Source organism: Impatiens glandulifera, chromosome 3 (assembly GCF_907164915.1).
Source record: "Impatiens glandulifera chromosome 3, dImpGla2.1, whole genome shotgun sequence".
Lineage (NCBI taxonomy): Eukaryota > Viridiplantae > Streptophyta > Magnoliopsida > Ericales > Balsaminaceae > Impatiens > Impatiens glandulifera.
In genome coordinates this window covers 58,492,961-58,515,848 of record NC_061864.1, presented here as the reverse complement: position 1 = coordinate 58,515,848, position 22,888 = coordinate 58,492,961, and the positions used below count along the sequence as shown (strand labels likewise).

The 22,888-nt window shown below is 30.6% G+C and overlaps 1 protein-coding gene across 1 annotated transcript; it reads left to right on the top strand.

Moving 5' to 3' along the window:
* The first annotated feature begins 19,743 nt into the window (after nt 1-19,743).
* On the top strand, nt 19,744-22,406 carry LOC124931707 (G-patch domain-containing protein 1-like). Its single transcript, XM_047472233.1, has 9 exons — nt 19,744-19,961; nt 20,075-20,159; nt 20,223-20,302; nt 20,384-20,526; nt 20,601-20,667; nt 20,748-20,829; nt 20,917-21,080; nt 21,895-22,176; nt 22,263-22,406. Exons 1-9 carry the CDS (start codon nt 19,884-19,886, stop codon nt 22,389-22,391), a joined length of 1,110 nt encoding a protein of 369 aa, XP_047328189.1. The 5' UTR covers nt 19,744-19,883; the 3' UTR covers nt 22,392-22,406.
* Nucleotides 22,407-22,888: the final 482 nt, after the last annotated feature.

Genomic DNA, 22,888 nt, shown 5'->3' with positions numbered 1-22,888 from the left:
CCAATATTTGTGATTTTTGATGAATTAGAAATATGTATGCATATCTTGAGTAATCATCTATAAATGATACAAAGTATTGTTGACCATTCCAAGAAGATGTAGGAAATGACTCACAAATGTCTGTATGTATTAACTTTAAGACGTTAATTGCCCTTATTTTACATAATTTTATCTTTTAGTAAGTTTTCCTTTAATGCATTCAATACATACATTACAGTCTGAAAAATCAATTTTATCCAAAATTCCTTCAAAAATAAGTCTTTCAACGTTATTTCTAGAGACATGTCATAATCGCTTGTGCCATAAGGAACTTGAATTTTCATTATTTATTTTACGCTTAGTACCATGTAATTCCACATTCAAGGTTTAATTATAAGAAGTAACAGTTTCAAGCAAATAAAGATTATCATAAACTATAAGTGAACCGGTTCCAACAACTGTAGAATTTAAAGATAAAGTTAAAATTTTGTTTTCAAATTAATAATGATATGCCAATTTGTTCATACAAACAATAGAAATTAAATTACGTCTAAATGATAGTACAACAAAAATATCCATTAAATTCAAATAGTAACCAGTACTTAATAAATATCTAAAATGCCATATCGCTTCCACTTCTACCGATTTCTCATCTCCCGCATAAATGCATCTTTTAGCATCAATTGGTCTTCGGTAATTCAGGCAACCCTACAATGAAACACTTATGTTAGTAGTAGCACCTGAGTCTAACCACCAAGTATTTCTCGGCATTGAAGCTAAGTTAACTTCAGAACATAATAAATTCAAAAATGTACCTTTCTTAGCATGCCAAATACGGTACTTAGGACATTCATTATTTTGATGTCCATCCTTCATACAAAAGAAGCAACTTTTTATCAATTTTAAATTGAGCTTGAGATTGAGTTCGTTTCTTTTGTGCTGAAAATTTATCTTTAACAACCTCATTTTTCTTCTTTATACCCCTTTCTTTAGAGGTGTTTGTCAAATGAACACTTTTAGTATTGTTTTGTTTCAATCTCTCTTTCTCTTGTACACAAAATGAAATGAGCTCAGTAAAAGACCATTTCTCCCTTTTACAGTTATAACTGACCTAAAATTGAATGAATTGAACATGAAGAGATATAAGCACCAAGTGCACGAGTAAGTCTCCAGACATCTCGAGTTTGAGTGCTTTCAACTTAGAAGCAACATTAAACATTTCTATGATGTACTCCCTTATGTTTTCCTTACCTTTAAACTTCATTGAAATTAGTCTCTTTAAAAGAGTGTTGGATTCTGTTTTATCACTTTTCTTAAAGTACATTTCGATTTTGGCAATAAAATCTTTGGCATTGGTGATCTCATAAAATATTGCTCCCCTAAAATCTTTAGGTATGCCACGCTTTATGATCATAAGACTCAAATTATTAGAACGTTCTCACTTCTCATATATTCTCTTATCATGAGAATTACTATTATCCATAGTAGGAGTGAGCTCATCCATTCTAAACGAAAAGTCGATATCCATGCTTCCGAGAATAATAAGAAGGTTCTCTTTCCAATCCTTAAAATTGAATTGCTTCCATTAAGGATCAGAACCGAATTAGCATTAGCAGATACAATAGCAACAACTGTACTCATAAACAAAAATAAAAATAATAAATTACAATAATAACATGCTTATGACTATAATATTAAGTAACAATTAAATTAAAATTATGATTTATCCCATCTCAAAATACTTAACACGTCATTAATATCAAGTCTTTAGACAATAATATTATTTTGTTGTAATGATCAAACATTAATAATAAGACATATCAAATAATTAAATCCATCTTTGAATAGATTAATTATTCACATAAACATGACTTTATAATTATTACATGTTTATCATCACAAGTATTTATGTAATTCAGTTAATTAATTATCGGATCAAATAATATAATCATATGAATTACAAAATACTAACATTCAAAATTTTATTGAATCAATTTCAACAAACATTTTTACTTTGGTGATTATTTATATCAATAAATAAAATTAAATTAATGAACTATAGTATCATTAATTTTGAGTTTAAATGTCATATTATTGTATATAACCCAAATTAATAATATATATAACTTAAATTCCATTTTTTTATTAATTTTAAATTTGTTCACATGTTTGACTATTTTAATCTTCATATAAATATGAAGAATTCAATAAAATCTTTTACTTAATTTATATGTATATAAAATAAACATATATTCATTCATTCTCTCTTAAATTTATAATATATTATATATTATATCAATCATTAACTAACGAGAATCTAAATATCTCTAAATCTAGGTTTAACCCACACAAAAAAAATTCTTCTGTCCTAAAATGTTTTCATTGTAAATCTTTATATTTTACACCAAATTTATTTAAAATTATCACAAATTAATATATATATATATATATATATATATATATATTCATAATAACATGCTTTTAATTATCTACATATTTCAAATTTCATGCATACAAATTTGCATATTGTATATCTACACCGATATAATTTCTCACATAACTAAATATGCATATATATATCTAGATCGATATAATTTCTCACATAATTAAATCTGCATATATCGATATAATTTCACATAATTAAATATGCATATATATATATATATATATATTATTTACACCGATATAAATGACTCTTATACCGATTGTTAGATTTATCTGAATTAAATCCTAATAATTTGTGTGAGAAATTAAAAATTAACGGAAGTAATCTTATTTTTCTTTAGAATTGAAATATTTTTTAATCTTCTCTTTCTTTAGAAATGGATGGATCTTCCAATTGATGAGCATGTCCAATTAGTTTCTCTCTTGTTGATGATTACGCAAAGAGGAAATTGACATCAATTGGGAATCATGCCGTTACAAAATAATCATAATGCTACTTATTTTAATTTAAATATTTCTAATTTAGTCCCTTCATAAAATTAAAAGTTTTATTTAAATAACTTCATTTTATATTCATGACAAATACATTAATAAGATTATAACTTAATTTCATATTAAATCATATTATTTTGGCTTATATAAAAGATAACATTTGTACAATTATTTATTATAATAGTGACTCATAAATTCCAACACATGTCACATTTTAATTTCTTATAGCACGATGATAATTACAAATATGTTTTACTAAATATTGACAATTGTTTAGAGGATACAATGACTATAATTAAACTATATCTCTATAATATCTTAAAAGTAAATTGAAAATAAAAAACAAAAAGACCTGTTTAACAAGAATATTTTAAAAAATGTTAAGAAAAACAAACCAGACTACATGTAGCACGTTTAATTTTGTTTAGAAAAGAAACTAAGATTAGAAACGTCATTTGTTGTGATGTTTCATATGCCCACTTATTTGTGACTAACATTGAGAATATTTTATAAAAAGTAAAGAAAAACAAACCAGACTATATGTGGCACGTTTAATTTTGTTTGGAAAAGAAACTAAGATTAGACACGCATTTGTTGTGATGTTTCATATGCCCACTTATTTGTGACTATCATTGATAGGTGTTGGAGGGATATTTTTTTTTTCATCTTTAATCCTATCTATTTCCATATTTTTATTCATGTGATTAAATCTCTAAAATTTAATTCATGTTTAATAAGGTTCACATATTAATTCATGTATAGTCAACCACTATATTTTAATTTATGATCAATTAAGTTCATAGACTTTATTCAATTTATACTCATAGTTTTGATGTCATTAATAATTACACACTTAAGCTTGATATTTTCATTAAATTGGGTAAATTCTGTGATAAAATGGTATTTTTGTTTTTATGATTTTTCTTTCATTGGATAATAAATATTTGCCTAAAACTTACTTTTAAAAGAATTTATATTTTTATGATTTTTCTTTCATTTAATAATAAATGTTTACCAAATAAGTGAGAATCTTGAACTAGGACCATGTCTGCCTAACACATTGATGCAATTATAAGCTAACCAAAATATAAACTAGATATTTTAAATTCTTTTGGGAACATCGACCAAGAAGACAAAATTGTAACCACAATCATAAGCTAGTAAAAGTAAATATGTTTATATCTTTTTCTTCTAAACACATCTTTATTGGTTAAACTACCTCAATTTGTCAACAATTTAGTCATGATATTCAATACATTGAGACAAGGAAAATAATTTATTTTAGGATATGAAATATGAAAAATTAACATTTTCAACAACATTGTAAGATTTGTATGATTTGTATGATATTAATACAATCACATCAAATATGTCACTAGTTTATCCCTTAAAAATAATGTTGCTTGAATTAGAACTAATTTCGAAAATAATCTATTTATTTTTTCTTCAAATTCTCAATTTGTTCAAACTCAATTTTTATTTATTTACATTTAAATTCATTATTATAATATATATATACATATATATAATTTTATAATATATATATATTTAAATTATTATTTTTATTAAAATATTTAAATTATTATTTTAAAACTTTGATTATTTATATTTTGATATACATATTTAAATTATTATTTTTATAAATTTGATTATTTATATTTTGATATATATTTTAAATTATAATTTATATTTTAATATATATTTCAATTATTATTTTATATAACTTTATTTTTAAGGTTTCATCAAATATTGTTTAAATGAGAATCATTTAAATATAATAACAAAAATATTACAAAAACACTATCGTTAAAAGTGTCGCAAAACAGAGTCGAAACATAATGAGATTAAGCATTTGAGAAATAATAATAAAAACATAAACTAAAAATGTTTAATTAACGAAAAAACCTAACATAAAATCTAGCATTAACAGTTTCAGAGATGCTCAAGAAAAACAATATTGGACGTTCCCAATAACAAATGATTGAGAAAAATATGATAATCTTGTTTCCAATAAAAATTTTGAGAGAGAAGAAAACCATTGAGGTCAAAGTTAGCGTATTCAAACTAAGATTGATAACTATAACCCATAGAAATCCCTAGTCCCGGAAAGGCTCCAGGCTCGAGAAATTTCATCATCGATTTGTGTATCAAAAGAAAAATTAATTACAAAGATTAAAACAAAAGAAGATTTTAACATTTTAAAATTAATTATAACAATAATTAATTCTTAGGATCAATTATAAATAATCTTTTAGGATTAAAATAATCAAATCACAATTTGATTAAAAGAAATTTGTATTAAATAAAAATGATTAATTTAAAAGATGATTTATTTGATGAAATAGTCGCCAATTGATTTTTGATTAAAAAACATCAAAATTTTGTGTACGTGTACACATAAACGTATATTTGATCAGAGATTCTTTTGAGTTCGATGTTTGGTGATACTCGAAAAAGGGCTTTCGCACTATATCATTCGTACCCATTAAAGACTGGTCTCTACTTTAAAAAATATTGTCTATTGAAAAATTAGTTTTACTACGTTTTATTTAAACAATTATTTTTCAAGTCCTAAACATGCACATTTTTTTTCATTTAAAATTATAGAATAATATATAAATGCTAGTACATACGATTGATGTTGATAATTATCGAAGAAGGTAGCTGAGAAATATTAGTTTTAAGACAATAAAATTTAAAAATAAATCAAAATAGGCTTTACTATTATATTTTTTATGAAAATATTTTAAAATTGTTTTCTATTTTTTTGGATTTTAGAAAAAATGATTTGGGGCTTATAATTAAAAAATAATAATTTTTAAAATTAAAATCCCAAATAAATAGGTCCTAAGACTAGTCTCCTTGGTCGCGGGGTCGGTTCTTCGGCCACGGCTAAAATTCCTCGATCACGGGTGTTGGACTCTCGGTCGGATGTAGTTGATCCTCAGACAAGGCTAGGATTCCTCAATAGGGTGTGGGGATCTCTCAATCGCGGGCATTGATCCATCAGTTGGATGCTGAGGACCATTGGTCGGGGATATAATTCTTCGGTCGAAAACCATGTCGAGCTTGTTTTCTCGATAAAAAATCAAGCCCAAGCTAAAGTCCCTCGATCGGGTGCGGGATTTCTTGGTCGGAGTCTATGATTCCTCAATCGGCTGCGAGATTTCTTGGTCGAACGTCAAGATCCCTCGATCGGATGTAGAGGATCATCGGTTGGACTGAGATTTATCGGTTTGATGTTTTGATTGGAGCCTCAATTCTTCAATCCAAGGGTATGGGGTGCTTCGTCTAGTCTCAATGATAATTTATAGCATCATCCCAATGCAACATTCGATCGGGATGATATTCCATTCAATTCAAATAATTTTTAGTAAAAATTGGGATTTTGATTTTAAAGGTTTTATTGGATATAGAGAGTTTACAAACAAATTTCTTATAAATGTTAAATCAAATGAAACCAAATCAAGAACTGAAATTTTTATTTTTATAAAAAAAATTGGTTTTGGATCAAACATAATTGAGATTACTTGGAATTGATCCGAATATACTCCTAACATACCTAGAAATGTGTTAGGAAGGTTTTTGGGTCACTATTATTGAGTTAAAACTCAAGAATATATCTAAAACAAAAACCCTATTTTAAAACTTTCGAAATCAGATTTGAGTACTTTTTATTTAGATTGATTGATTTAAATTAGTTTCGACAAAAAGCTTGCAAATGATCTTAGGATTGTTTCTCAATAAAAAATTGAACAATAAGCCGTATTTAAATTTGATCGAACTAAAATGTAAAAATTTTAAGTTGAATTACAACATGAATGAAAGCTTACAGTGAGTTTGGAGAACACTCCTAAACACTTTTAGAAGCTTTGTGATTACCCAGAATTGAGCTTTAAGGTCTTACACAAGATTTCAAAATTTTCAAGAAAAACTTGAAAATTTTAATGGCGAATTTTGTGTGAAATTGATTTAGGGCTTATGGTTCTAATCATTGGCTTCGTTTTGGCAGAGAGGATCTATTTATATCCAACTAAGGTCAATTGATCGATCAAGTGGATCGAATTTTAGACAAAATGTCATTAATAACTTTTGTATGTTCTTCATCCAACTTAATTGTTTATGTGATGATTGAACCTATGATTGTATGTGAAATGATCACCAAGGTGGGGTGATCATTTCAATCTTTAAACCAGGCCATTTGGTGGATTATCAGTCGAGTTCTATCTTTGAAGAATCAAAGATTTCGACCGATGTTGATCTAGTTTATCGCGAGAAAGAAGACAAACTAGAGTTGAAAATGACGTTGTAGAATTCAACTTTTGAACTTTTCACTGGGTTAATCTTTCAATTTATATTAATGTGGGGATTGTTGGAATTAAACTAATTCTATTAATGAATGGAAAAGATTTTGAGTAAATAAAATCAAATAAAATTCACACTATATTCAAACGTGAATTAACGATAAATTTAATCTAAATTATAATTAAATATTAATTTTTTAATTAATATTTAATTCCTAATTAGAAAATTAAATTTTAATGTGATGATAAACATTCAACTTTAATTAGCCTATCAATTGGCTAACGTATGAACTTTTCATTAGCTAGCATTGAATGTCTAACGTTGCATTTTAGAAATGATGTTAATTAGTTATGGAATAATTTGTAAACGAATGATTAATATTTATTGCCAATAAACGTTTGAATGATTTTATTTGAAGGTTTAATTCTCAGCAATATATACTCATTCTTTATTCATTTCACCCCACCATATCATCTATACCATTCTCTCTTTAAGAGTTCCAAAATATTTTTCTCTCTACATTTTCCTTTTGAACCCGGTGATAGTTCAGGTAAATTGTCAAGTTCAATGCGTAGTGATTCCAGTGCATAATCATTACTTAATTCGTTGTACCCTGGGAGACAACCATCTGTTATAAGCTCCAGCCCAAACGAGAGACGATTGAACTATTTTAAGGGAAATGTGATAAGCACATGCTCAAATCAACCACTTATTTAGTGATATCGTTCTTCATATATTTTATTTATTTGTAACATCATTTTATATATATTTTCTATAATTTTTTAAAGACAAGATGTATAAAAAGTTGTCCATCACAAGGCAAAGCTTAACTACATTAATTCTGGAACTCTGAAAACTAAGTAAAATAACCAAATCATTAAAAATATCATTACCCTAATTAACGAAAACCAATTATTTATGTTCTCTAATTTGTCAATTTGATATGAGACATACCAATAATTTTATTTCAAAATCCATCAATGATCCTAAATGTTCATGTTTAGATTTAGATTTAGATTTTCTTTGTCTATAGTTATCAACATCCTCCATCAAATTATCCACAAACTAGGTTTATAAGCGGTTCGGTTAGTTTATAGACCAAAATGCACAATCAAATCGTTGTGGTTGGTTTGCGTGAATCACAAGCTGTCGATTTCGGTTTATTGATCGGTTTAGTTTAATGATCAGTTCAGTTTGATAATCGGTTTGGTTGGTTTTAAAATTCTATTTTAAAAATTAACTAAAACTTAGAATTAATAAGATAACTTAAATTCTTTTCCAAAATCTGTTTTATTTTCAGAAAAGGTTATTAAGGGATGATATTGATGAACAACTCAATGAAACAGAAAGAGATGCGCTTGAAAACTTCAGGAAGCTGAGTCTGCTTGAAGAGAATTTTATTAGATAGAAATCAAGACAGAGCTGACTCTCGTTGGGTGATAAAAACACATCTTTCTTCTACAGAAAATGCAAGGCTAGAAACATGAGAACAATGTATACAGGTTGAAGAATGATGATGGTGAATATGTTTAGGGTCAAAAGGGTGTACAAGATTTGGCTATCGATTTCTATAAGCAGTTTATGGGTACAAGAAAGCAGCATCAAAGTCACCTGAATACCTGGTATCAGATTATTGATAGGAAAATTTCTGTAGAAGATAGTCGCGAGTTGATAAGAGTGGTCACGAGGGTTGAGGTTAAAGAAGCTCTATTTACTATTGATGGGAATAAAAGCCCGGGTCCTGGTGGGTTTAATGCACAGTTCTTCAAAGACAATTAGTCGGTTGTGGGTAAAGACGTTACTGATGGGGTTCTGGAGTTTTTCAAGAACATGAAGATGTTAAAGTAATGGAATACAGCGGTCCTAACCTTGATCCCCAAAACTGCGGTACCCGAGAAAGTACAAAATTTCAGACCAATTTCCTACTGCAATGTGATTTATAAAATAATTTTAAAAATCATTTCTAAATGATTTAAAAATGTCATAGGAAAAATTATAAATCTTAACCAATCTGTATTCATCTCCGATAGGACAATCTCTCATAATATTATTCTCATCCAGAGCCTTTTAAAAGGCTACGGGAAAAAGAAAATATCCCCGAGAGTGACTTTCAAATAGATATCAAGAAAGCTTTTGACTCTGTTAGATGGGAAGCCATTCGAGACTTTCTGGTTGTATCTACTTTTCCTATGATTTTTATTGATTGGATTATACAGTGCGTTTCATCATCTTACTTTGTTGTTAGCGTCAATGGAGTCCACAAAGGCTATTTCAAGGGTGAAAATGGGGTAAGGCAAGGGGACCCCCTCTCTTCTTACCTTTTCGTATCTATCATGACGATCTTTGAGAGCATCTTCGCGATGTTCTGAAAGAATCGTCAATACATCTTTCACTCATTCTGTGAGGAAGAGGAGGTAACTCATTTATGATTTGCTGACGATTTGTTCATTCTAGCGCTCACAGACATTGATTCCATTAAAACTATTAGGGATGCACTAATGTTCTTTTCTAAGGTTACATGTTTAACTATTAATGAAAGCAAAAGTGTGGCATTTTATGGAGGTATGAAGGACGAAACAAAGTAGGACATTTTCAACATCATGGGCATCAAGGAAGACAATTTTCCCGTAAGGTACTTAGGAATTCCGTTAACCGCGAAGCAGATCGAGATAACACATTGCAAGCCGCTGATGGAAAAGGTAAAAAACACGATATCTGGCTGGGCAGAGAAAAAACTTTCTTATGCATGGAGGATCGAACTTATCAAAACTGTGGTCATGGGCATAGTTAGCTATTGGGCGCAACAGATGGTCATTCCGAAGAAGGTAATGAAGGAGCTCGACACGCTGATGAGGAACTTTATCTGGGGCAACAGTGGAAGAGGAAGGAAAAAAGTCAAATGGATCGCTCTCTGCAAACCGAAGGACGAGGAAGGCATCGTCTTGCAGAACTGTATCGAGTGGAACAAGGCTCTCACTTTCAAGCATCTGTGGGATTTGAAGCTCAATCAGGAGTCACTATGGATCAAATGGGTGCATACGAGGTTTATGAAATACGAAACCAACATCTGGACCTGTAAAATTCATGAAGGTATGAGATGATCTCTGAAAAAGATTTTTAAACTAAGAAGCGATATTGCAGATCTTTATGACATCCGGCTAGGGGACGGGAACGACACCCTATTCTGGCATGAACCCTGGTTCGAAAACCAGCCTATCATCCACAAGGAGGAGTTTCAAAATACCCGCATCAGAAGGGACTGTACAGAAGCGAAAATCAAAGACATTTAAGACGGGAATTGGGACTCACTCCTAAGAAGAAATCCAAAAGGACAGAGGATACTTGATCATATAAGTAACATACAACTACACGAAAGACCGGATATTCATAAATTGATATTTGAGAACAATGAGAAGCTGGTATCGAAGAAAATATGGGAGGTAACCAGGGAAAAAGCACAAAAAGTAGAATGAGCTCCTCTTGTATGGTCAACGAAGATTATCCCTAGACACCAGTTCATCATATGGCTCGCCTTCAGGGAAAGACTCAGCACTCATGATCGTATCAGCAAGTATATGAGCATCCCGGACGCGAGTTGTCTTCTATGTAGAGGAAATGAAGAAACCATAGATCACCTATTTGGAAGTTGTTGTATTGCTTCGGAGCTTTGGGACAGATTCTATAAAAGTCTGGAGCTGATAAGTTTCACGAGCGAATGGAATGAAATCAAAGATGCAACACTACTCAAAGCCAAGGGAAATAGATTTGCAACAATCGTATTCAAGTGCGGCTTTGGAGCAGTGGTGTATAACATTTGGCAAGAACGGAATGCAAGGGTGTATGGTAGAACCCGCAGGAGTGTTGAAGAGTTATGGAAAGATATTGTATCAGATTACAGCGCCCTCGCGAGAACGTGGAGAAGAATTCCAAGCACGGAGCAGAACTAGAATATCTGTAGGAACTAGAATTTACCATTTTTTAAACTCGTTAGAATTGAAAGTATTGTAATCAGATAATTCATTTACGTTTTTAGCTTTTTATCTTTTATTCAGAATGTTACAACTTCAAAATCATTCTAGGCCTGTCTAGAATGATCTCTTAAACTCGTGGGTTTTTTCCCATTTTTGAGAATTTTTAATGAAATGATGCTAAGTCGTTTTTCCTAAAAAAGGAGCTCAATAATCTTATGAGAGATTTTATATCGGGAAATGTGGGACTAAGAAAGTCAATTGGGAGCATGTTTGTAGTCCAAAGGAGGAAGGGGTTCTTGACATCAAGAACTGTGTGCAAGGAACAAGACTCTCTCCTTTAGACACTTTTGAGTGCTTAAAAAAACAAGTTTCACTTTGGGTTCAACGAGTGCATTTAAAATTTATGAAATAAGAAATTAGAATTTGGATTTGCACAATCAAGAACGACATGACTTGGTCCATCAAAAAAATCTTCAAGTTGAGACAAAGCGCAAGCAAGGTGATACAATTTGTTTTGGTGATGGCAAACACAACACTCTTTTGGCACGACCCATGGTTTGAGGATCAACCAATCTTCTCAAAAATAGAGTTAGAGCAGGTTCGAATCAGGAGATTGTAAAGATATCATAATATTATAGAATCCTGAAGGTATCATAATCTTTGATGTAAAAACAGGGAATGAAACACAATTCTCAGTCAAATTCATGAAGGTATCAAATTCCTTGATTTTGTTGTTAATATTCTTCAATTTCATGATAGTAGGGATTATTAGATTTAGAAAGTGGAAAGTTACAGAAAATTCAGCTCGAGTTTGACTTGGGATATTGCTCGCACTAAGGTAGGGGTGTAAATGAGCCGAGCCGCTCGTGAGCCGCTCAGTCAAAGCTTGATTCGAGTTCAGTCAAAATCGAATTCGAGCCAAGATCGAGCCAGCTCGCTTAAAATTTGAGCCGAATTCGAGCTTAGGTAAGACTCGTTTGATGGCTCGTTGAATTTTCGACCCTAATCATATATATATATATATATATATATATATATTATTATATTTTACTTTTTAATCAAAATTTAAAACACCAATAAGACTATTTATGGATTTATTACTTATGATACCGATACCAAAATTATTGGTACGTAAAAGGTATGAGATTTTCAATATTTAAGTATATCAAGATATAATAGAATAATATTTATAAATTAAAAATTATATATTATATAATACTTATAAAGAAATAAATAGATTTGATATTAATTTAATTACAAAAACATAATATTTGAAAATCAAATAAAAAATATAATTATATTATAATATTATTTAATATATGCAATCTCAATATATAATATTTTATAAGATATAAAATTATATTTATTTCACTATAAAGTATTTTATTTTTCAAAATAAACATAATGGAGTCTAATATATTTTCAAGTTTATCTCAATTACAATACACGACTTCCACAACCATTTTGTAAGAAGACTCAAGAGATTACCCATTAATACTTCTTCAACAAACTTATATCTCGTTATGAAATCCTAAATCTCGCTCCGATAAACCCTAAATCTTGTTCAGTTATTTTTTTAATATAAAAAATTAATATATAAATATATTTAAATTCGAGTCTTTCGAGTCGAACTCGAGCCTATTATTATATGATCGAGCCGAGTTAGAGCTTAATATTAAAAGTTTGATCGAACTCGAGCTATAGCCGATCCAATAAAAAACGAGTCGAGCCGAACTAGAGCCAGGACTAGTTCAAGATCAACTCGACTCATTTACACCCCTACACTAAGGGCGCGACGTTGAGTGTTGATTGACAACATATTAAGTGGTCTCAAAAAATCATTCCATGAAATCAATTCATTATTTAGCTTGCTTTTTGTGGAAGGTTGACAACACGTGGTCGTCTTCGAAAGTATATGAACATCCCAAATACAAAGACCTCCTATGTGTGGGGAAGAGGAGACTATTGACCATCTTTTCAAAACTACCCTTAGGTAACATTGATGTGGGGTAAATTTTTGACTGATATGAGTTTTCTTAACCTCTCAAATCAATGATGTATTATCAAGCAATTTGTGTTAATCAAAGCAAAAGGTGGTGAGTTTTACTCAAACATTTTGCTTTTTTTTCCACCGTCATTTACCAAATCTGGGCAGAATAAAATGCAAGGATCTTTATGAGGACTCGAAGAACCTTTGATCAAGTTTGGAGGGATATGATCAATCATGATAATAATGTTTGGAAATGTTGGCGGGCAATCGACATATTCTCTCACAAACTCAAGATCAATAAAAAGGGGAAGAGATTTTATTTCATTTCATCTGCAAGTACAACTATTATACTTATAATAGGACAAAATATTTGTAACTTCTAAAACCTCCGTAACTCTTAAACATCTGAATTAATGCTTGTTAAAAAAACATATTAAACAAAAATATAATAACTCTATTATTAAATAGACCTTTAAACTTTTAGGTGACTCTCAATTTATTAATTAATTTTATTTTCAACACTCCCCACTCCCCGTAAAATTGTTTATTCTTCGTGATTAAAAACATACTCTTCATTCTACTGAAAAACTCTACTCCAAGAGGCTTCGTAAAAATATCTACAACTTGATCAACAAATTTCAAATATTCAAGTCTGATCAACATTCTATCATTTGTTTCTTCAAACTCCACAAAATTGGATTAGACACCATAAGAAACACAAATCCAATTGTGCTATTCCGATCATCTATATCTCCGGAAAAATCACGATCGGAATATCCAACAAGTTAAAATTCCTTGGACGATGAATAAAGCAGTCCAAAATCAATAGTACTTTTTAAATATCTCAAAATCCTTTTTTCCTCCTTCATGTGCTTCGTCGTGGGCACCCCCATGAATTGACTAATAATTCTCACATTAAAAAAGATATCCGGTTGAGTACATGTCAAATATCATAGACATCCAACGAGACTTTTGAACAGTGTGAGATTCACCTTTTCTCCATTATTGTTCTTGCTCAATTTAGCTCCAACCTCCATAGGAGTAGCCGCATTTTTTCTATTCGACATATTAAATCTATCTAGAACTTTCTTAACATATTCTTGTTTCCCAACAAAAATTTCATCATCCGATTGACACACTTTAAATCCAAGCTAAAATAACATTAAGCCAATATCTATCATCTTAAATTCTCGGGCCATATCATTCTTGAAATCTTAAAAAAGACTCAGATTATTTCTTGTAAAAATAAGATCATCCACGTAGAGGCAAACGAACAAACAATCTCCATTTTTATCCATTTTCACATAAAGTGCAAACTCATGTGGACATCTTTCAAATCCTTTCTCACAAAAATAAGCATCAATCCAAGTATACCATACTCGAGGAGCTCGTTTGAGACTGTATAAAGCTCTCTTCAACTTTGATTCATTTCATTCTTGTCATTTCATCACATAGCCTTTTGATTGCTCCACAAAAATATCCTCCTTAAGGGAACCGTTAAGAAATGATGACTTCATGTCCAATTGGAATATTTTTCAATTTCTTTGTGTCGTTAGTGAAAAAAATCTGATTGTTTCTAAACAAGCAACTAAAGCAAATGCTTCATCATAGTCCACTCTGTGTCGTAGTGCATACCCTTTGACGACTAATCTAGCTTTATATTTTTTCACAAAACCTTTGACATTCTTTTTCTCTTTGAATATCCACTTGACACCAATGGACTTTTGACCCGCTTGAAGAAAAGCTAGTTCCCATGTATTGTTTCTTTCAATGGCTTGAATCTCATCTTCCATGGCTTCTCTCCATTTCTTCTCCTTACTAACTTATTCCAAACTCAAAGGCATTATTTCGGCTAAAAGATAAAACATATAGACATCATTCATTACCTTTGTATTCTTGTAAAGTTATTGGATAATTCTCATCCTTCATGATCCTTCATTAGAGCTTCCATTGGATGAAGATGCACTAGAATATGTGTTTGATGTCGTCGTAGGAATTGCGGGTTGTTGCGTTTCTTCTCCTTGGTTGTCCTCATCAAAAAATGGGAAGAATTCGTTGGTAGAATCTTTATGTACTTCCCAATTCCAAGAAACATCTTCATCAAACTTCACATCACGACTCACAACAATCTTTCCGTTGATAAGATTATAGAGCTTGTACCCTTTGATTTTCTGTCATAGCCGATGAACACAAACTTCTCGCTTCTATCATCAAGTTTGGTTCTCTCTTGCTCCGGCACATGCTTGTAAGAAATACTCCCAAAAATTCATAGGTGAGATACATTTGATTTCTTTCCACTCCAAGATTCAATTAGTGTAAGGTCTTTCATGATTTTGGTTAGACAATGATTAAGGAGAGATACACTACACAAGCCACTACTTTCGCCCAAAATTCTTTTGGCATTTTCTTATGTTTTATAATGCTCCGAGTCATGTTGAGGATGAACCAATCTTCCTTTCAGTCACTCCATTTTGTTGTGGGATATTGGAGCTACGAGGAAACACCCAATGTCATTTTCTTCACAAAAATGGTTAAAATCATCAGAAGTAAATTCTCCACCTCTATCGGTTCTCAACGCCCGAATCATATATCCAGACTCTTTCTCCACCAATGTTTTAAAATTCTTAAAAGTATCAAAACTCTTAGGAGATGCTTGGTACATAGTTTTTGTACTCGTGAATGAGAAAGAGAATAAATTGAGGTGTTTGGTTGATGGGCTTGATTCCAACATATTGAATTGATTACCGGATACTTAGGAATCATCCATTCTTATCTAAATTAGGAGGAATGATGCACTTTCTCTTCCATGATGTTCACTCTCTCATATTCTCTATCATAAATATAATTATAATATTATTAAAAATTGTGGTCACAATGAGGTTAAACACTTAGACTGCAAACATACTTAACTATTTAACCAAGCGTAGAATTTGTCATGTGACAGGCTCAAACCCAAGACCTCTTAAGGAGGCTAGGGATATCCACCTCTTATTGTCGCTAGGCTAGAAGAGGGAATTAAAATATGTGGTCACAAGAAGTTTAAACACATAGTCCGCAAACAAACTTAACCATTTAACTAGGTACAGAACTTACCGCCTGACGGGCTCGAACCTAGGATCTCTCAAGGAAGTCAGGAATATCCATCTCTTGTTGATGCTAGGTTAGAAGAGGGTATAATATTATATATATTATAATTAGATTAGACGTTCTTTTATAATTAAAATAATAATTTTTTTTTAATTTATTTAATGAAAGAAATTATTTCAATTATTTAAATAATATCAAGAAACTATTTAAAATAAAATTTTAATAATATAATGTCTTATATAATTAATTTTAAATATTATATATTAATAATAAAATATAATAAATTAATTAAAATATAAAAACTTAAAAATAAAATAATATTTTTTTTATAAAAAAAATATTTAAAAAATATTAGAAAAGTTAAATATAAAATATTATAATAAAAAAATGTTATTAGAAAAATTATACAATGTTATGATATATATTATTAAGTTAAACATTATATTTAATTTAATCAATTATTAATATATAATAGTTTAAAATTTTTATCTTATTTTATTTATATTGAATAGATAATTTTTAATAATAATTAGAAAACAAATTAAATTATTAAACTATTTTATTATAAGTACTTTTAAAATATATATATATATATATATATATATATATATATATATATAATTAGTATAATAAGATATTAGATGTTTATATTTTATTAAATTATGACACATTTAAATATTTTATATATTTTAAATAATTATGATATAAAAATAATAATAATTAATATTTTAATTAAATATAATATAATATAAAATAATAAAAATATTAATATTAGTTTCATTTACAAAATATTATTAATAATTTATATATAATTAATCCAAACATTATCAATGAGAATGGAAATATCCAAGCATTATCAATTGGAATGAGAATTATTAATAATTATAACGAAACACTACACTTTTATTAATCATACGCATTCTCATATCAAACATTTATGAACCACATTCATATTCTCATTTCCTTGTTTAAACAAAGCGCACTTAGATTTTTCTTTCATGAAATAAACCCAAGTCTTCCGACTATAATTGTCGATGAAAAATAAGAAATAATTATTTTGACCATAAGACGATGGTTTGATCGATCCATATACATCGACATGAATTAATTCGAGCGGCTTTTTTGCTCTTGACGTTGTTTCCTTCGGAAAGTTTTTCTTGCGTGTTTTCCTAGAAGACACGCTTCACAAAGTTGATCTAGATGATTGATTAAAGGCATTCCTTCACAATTTTCTTTTTGGACATCATTTTTAGGCCACTAAAATTAAGATGTCACATCCTCATGTGTTAACACCATGAAGGATCTATCATAGACACTTGCAAACAATTTGGCTCTTCAGTTTGAATAGGAAGCAAAAACATCATATTTTTCGATATCGTCACCTTCGCAATTAGATTAGCGTTTCCAACTCGTAGCCAAAGATTACGACCCTTCATTAAAATCTGGTAGCCTCTTTCCATGAGTTGCCCCAAACTCAAAATATTACTCTTTAATTTATGGACATAGTACACATCGAAAATAAACTTGTGTGTACCATCCTTCATCCGAAACAAAATGGTATATTGCCTTAAATCTAGATTTTTGAAGCATCTTCGAACATGATATTTCAGTTGCATTTTTCTGAATCTCAACAAATTTCGACTTGTCGCCACACATGTGGTTACTCGCACCGTTGTCAAGTCCTCCAATAACTTCTTGATTTAGCGCCAACAACAACGTCGACTCCTCAGTTTTTTTCTCTTCCGTGAGATTGACTTCTACTTTTGCTTCCTTGGCATACAAGTAGTTACGAGTATAATGACCCAATTTGTGACAATTGTAGCACTCAACGTGTGACTTTTTGTATCCATTCTCGTATCTGTCACTTCCTTGCCCTCGTTCGCATCATTTTTCTCTTCCTCTACCACCACCACTACCTCTCGGATTTCCTCGAGGCTTTTCATCATTTGTTCTCTTGACATTTGAATTTTTGTTACATCCTCGGCCGCCACCACAAGAATAACCTTGACCTCGACTAGGACCTCGATGAACTACACTCCCATTTTCTCCAAACGAATGCTTGAATAGAAGGGTTTGCTCTAAAGACTCCTTTTTGTGTTTGTTCATCTGTTCCTTATGCACCCGTAACGATTCATTTAATTCGTTGATTGAGAGTTTCTCCAAATCTATGTTCTCTTCGATTACAACCACTACATGGTCAAATATTTGATGTAGAGAGGGTAAATTTTCTCGATTACTCGAACGTCTTCTATGCTTTCTTCATTTCGTTTCATCTAGTTGATAATAGATAAGACCCCCATGAAATAGTCTGAAATAGACTCCGACGCTTCCTGATGAAGAGCTTCAAATTTTCCCCATAAAATTTGAAGCTGTGCTTTTTTTTTACCTTAACAACTCCCTTATGAGAATTTTCTAGAATTTCCCATGCCTCCTTCGACCTTTGAGGCATTTACTTTTTCTCAAAAGTAGTATCATCTAAACACTAATGGATGATATAAAAGGCATGTCGATCCTTCTTTTTGTTTTCTTGATCGCTTGAATCAGGGTCAACGTCGCATCTTCACCAGGTTCGACAATCCCACTACTTACGATTTCCCATGCACCTTGGGAACCAAATAATGTATTTATTCGGATAGACCAACTATCATAGTTGTCCTTCGCAAGATGCGGATATTGGAATATCAAAGACATCATCGCTCCGATACCACTTTGTTTGAAACGTTGGTGGACAATCATCGTATTCTCTCACAAAATCAAGATAATAGGATTCAAAAGATATTTTATTTCATTTTATCTACAAATACAATTATTCTATTTATAATAGGATAAAAAAACTCGTACACTTCTAAATCTTCGTGACTTTTAAACATTCAAAATTAATATTAGTTAAGAAACCTATTAAACAGAAATATAATAACTCTATTATTAAATAGACTTTTAAACTTTAAAATTTATGGTGATTTATCAATTTTTTAATTAATTTTATTTTAAACAAACATTTGAAGACAGAATCCCGTTACTCAACAAAATTGGACCATTTATCAAAATTGGAATATCTCATATGATGAAGTCATGGAAACAACTATCTATAAATCTCGCTCTCTCTTATTATTTTTTTTCGCGACAATTTCATTTTAGTCAATAATTTGATAAATATTGTTTTAATTCTCATACTGCTCCCCTTCAGTGTGTTTTTAATAAATGAGATTACGTGTTAAAAAAATGGTAATTTTTAAGGAAATTTAAACTTATCTTTTATCTTTATTAGTGATTAAAATTGAGATTAATTTAGAGATATTATATGGGTAATTAATTAAAAATTAATTATCTATTTTTATATATAAAAAAAATAATATTTTGAAAATTAAAATAAATAAAAAAATCGATTGTGTCATACGATGTGTGGGATAAGTAAATCAATCTAACGGCTGTAGATTACTGATGGCCACTTCTAGTTCTAACCATGGCTAACCGCCTTCACCACCGTTCTAGGGCTTATTGAGTTCCTTCTCGGAACCCTCTCTCCTCTCCCCCTCCGATCGTGAATTCACAACTTTTTTTTTTGGGGGGGAAGAGAGAGAGAGAGAGAGCGAGAAGACGACAGCGCGGAAACCATGACGGCGCCCGAAGCTCCTGTTTGCTACGTTGGAATCCCCCGAAAGTCCGCCGCTTTTCGTCTTATGAAACAAATGGTAAGTCTCTGTTTTTCAATTCTTCCGATTCAAAATATTCAAAGAGCTGAAAGGCTGATCTGAAGTACGTTACTTTCTTAGTCTTTTCATGAACTAAATTTAGTCAATCGCAGGGATGGGAAGAAGGTGAGGGTCTCGGTAAAGATAAACAAGGGATAAAAGGATATGTTAGAGTCAAGAACAAACAGGACACTAATGGTAATTGTCTATCAATTTTGTAATTTTCCTTAGATTTATTGCCTTACCATAGATTTATTCCAGGAATTGGCGTAGAAGAGGCCAAGAAAAGTTGGGGCTTTGATACTTCCCAATTTGACAGCATTCTCAAGAGGTTGAATGTGGTAATTTTACACTTCTGTGATTATCAATCTTCCTAAATAACATTTTGATCTTATTCTGACCTAATTGTTTTGTTTCTGAAGCAAGCAAAAGAGAGCAATGATGAAGGTACGATTAAAATAGATAAGATCAATGATGCACAAGATGAAACTAAAGAAGACAAGGAACCTAAAGAATCCAAAGTTATAAATAATATAGTTGTCAAAACTACAAGGCCTCAAGGAAGGTGAATTAGGATTTCATTTTCATGTTCTTCATCAATTTTCTTCTAAAAATTGATTTATGTTTGCTTAATATTAGGTATAAAAAGAGGGAGTGGAGTAAAGCTCATCTCGGGAACTCGTCAAATTGTCTTGAAGGAATACTTGTGAGTCAGGCAAAGGATTATTTTCTGTTACTTGAACTAGATTTTGTTTTTGAATTCTTTGTTTATATTTCATTGTATAGGGTAAGAAAGTTAAGGAATCTCGTAAGAGAACTCTGTCGGAGCCAAACTCTCCATCTCAAAATCTCATTTACGTGGTTGAAGGTAACGTTTTACTCTTCCATGGGATTTGGAACCGTATTTTTATGCTCTTTTAGCTTTTAGGGTGTAAATTTGAAAAACACATTGCAGGAACAAAAAGTAAAGAAATTCCACTAGATTGGTGGGGATATAAGCTTGGATTTGTATCTGGAGGTGTTTTAGGAGCTGAATCTAGAAGAAAGAAGCGTCTCTCTTGCAATAAGAGGACTTCTTTTTGTGAAGATGATCAGGAGAATCTTTATAATCTTGTTCAAGTATGTATCATTTTGAATTAATTGATTGAAACTGTGTAGCTGACACATCTAGGGTTTATAGAAGAAATATGATAAACTAGGGTTTATAGATAATGATTCATTTGGAAACACTTTTTGGATATGGAACTGTGAAACCACTAATGAATTTCTATATACATATTCACACTTGGTATATAATATGTGCCTTTAGGCGTAGCTGAATCTGAGCCAGACTGGTTTGCATACACCCGTTTCCAAATGGGTTGGATTGACACCCAGTTAAGAAAATTGTCTAAAATACATGTAATATCATTTGGAAACACTATCTGTTAAAATTCTCATCCATGTATGGATGGATCTAATTGAATCACATTTGGATTGAGAATTTTTTGAATTTAATGGACACATATTGCGAAATTTATTGATAGTTTCTCCACATGATTAATAAACCAAAGTGTTTTCAAATGGGGTGAGTGTTTCCAAATTGATTGGAAACACTTACTGTTTATGTATCTAGATCTGTTTTCAGATACAGACTTAACTAAAAAAAATTAAGTTTGGAAAGATCCAGATACAAAAACAATTTTCAGAATGAGGTCCATGATATTGATTCAAATTATAGTATTGATAAACATTGCCTTGTTAAGATTGGGTTATTTGAATAATCATAGAATAAGTCACCATCTTTTTATTAGTCTTATTATTAATCATATCATTCAATTCATCAACCAAAAAAAAAAATCATCCAAACGTTTTTATCCAAATAACTCAATTTTTCATAACCCAAATCAATGCTCAAGTTATTTATGCGTAAGTCTTGCATTGTATGATGCAGAACAAGGCAACATCAGGAAAACAAGGTTTGGGTATTAAAGATGGACCCAAGAAAATAGCGGGTTGCTATTTCCAAGGTAAGAAAACATCTTTCGACGACAGCGACAATGAAGAATCATCTGACAGCGACAATGAAGAATCATCTGACAGCGACAATGAAGAATCATCTGAAAGCGACAATGAGGAATCATCTGATTCTCATGACGGAGATAATTTGGGAATGGAGAATAGCAACGAGCCAAAAGTGAAGCTGAAAAAGCTTTGCAAGAAGCTTCTTCGTCAAGTATGCCCACATTAATAACCAACTGTTGCAAAAAAGATTATACTACCGATTTCTTTTCCTTAAAGCTGAATGAATTCTCATTTCAGGCACCAGGGCAGAAATTGAAGCTGAAACAACTTAAGTTTTTTCTTGATGAGAAGGCACCAACTGCATTGGCAAACTTTTCGTCCGAGGAAGATGGTTTGGCTTACTTGAAACAAAAGGTTTGTTTGTGATACTTTGCAATATCATTGGTCTCTATTTTATTCTTTGTTATTTTGTGATTGTGTTTTCTGTTTGTCGGGTTTGCAGCTTGAATGTTGTGACAAGTTCTTCGTGAAGGGAAAGCATATTGGCCTCTTGACAAAGTAGTAGTTGTCATTTATAATTTATAAGTGGAGTGTTGATTAAATGAAATGAATGATGATTTTTGTTCCTTCTATATTTATTTCTAATGATTCAAATTGAGGTGTTGTAATATAAGTTTGAAGTATTTTAGATTTAAATTCATTTGTAGCATGTTTAAAAAAAATTATATTACACCATACATTTTTGTTTTAATTCATTATCAATCTCAAAAGTTGGGTATCTATTGTTTTACTGACATGTCTGTTTAACGTTTTTTTATTAGTTTAAGTTAATTTGACATGTTTATCTTAATTTTGACTTGTTTAACTTAATTTTTGCCTGTTTAACGATCTTGAACCATTTGACTTAATTATGACCCGTTTAA

Coding starts and splice junctions, on each gene's coding strand:
- LOC124931707 (XM_047472233.1), top strand. CDS start 19,884: ATGACGGCGCCCGAAGCTCCTGTTTGCTACGTTGGAATCCCCCGAAAG. Junction 20,160..20,222: donor GAACAAACAGGACACTAATG/GTAATTGTCTAT, acceptor GATTTATTCCAG/GAATTGGCGTAGAAGAGGCC. Junction 21,081..21,894: donor ATCTTTATAATCTTGTTCAA/GTATGTATCATT, acceptor TGTATGATGCAG/AACAAGGCAACATCAGGAAA.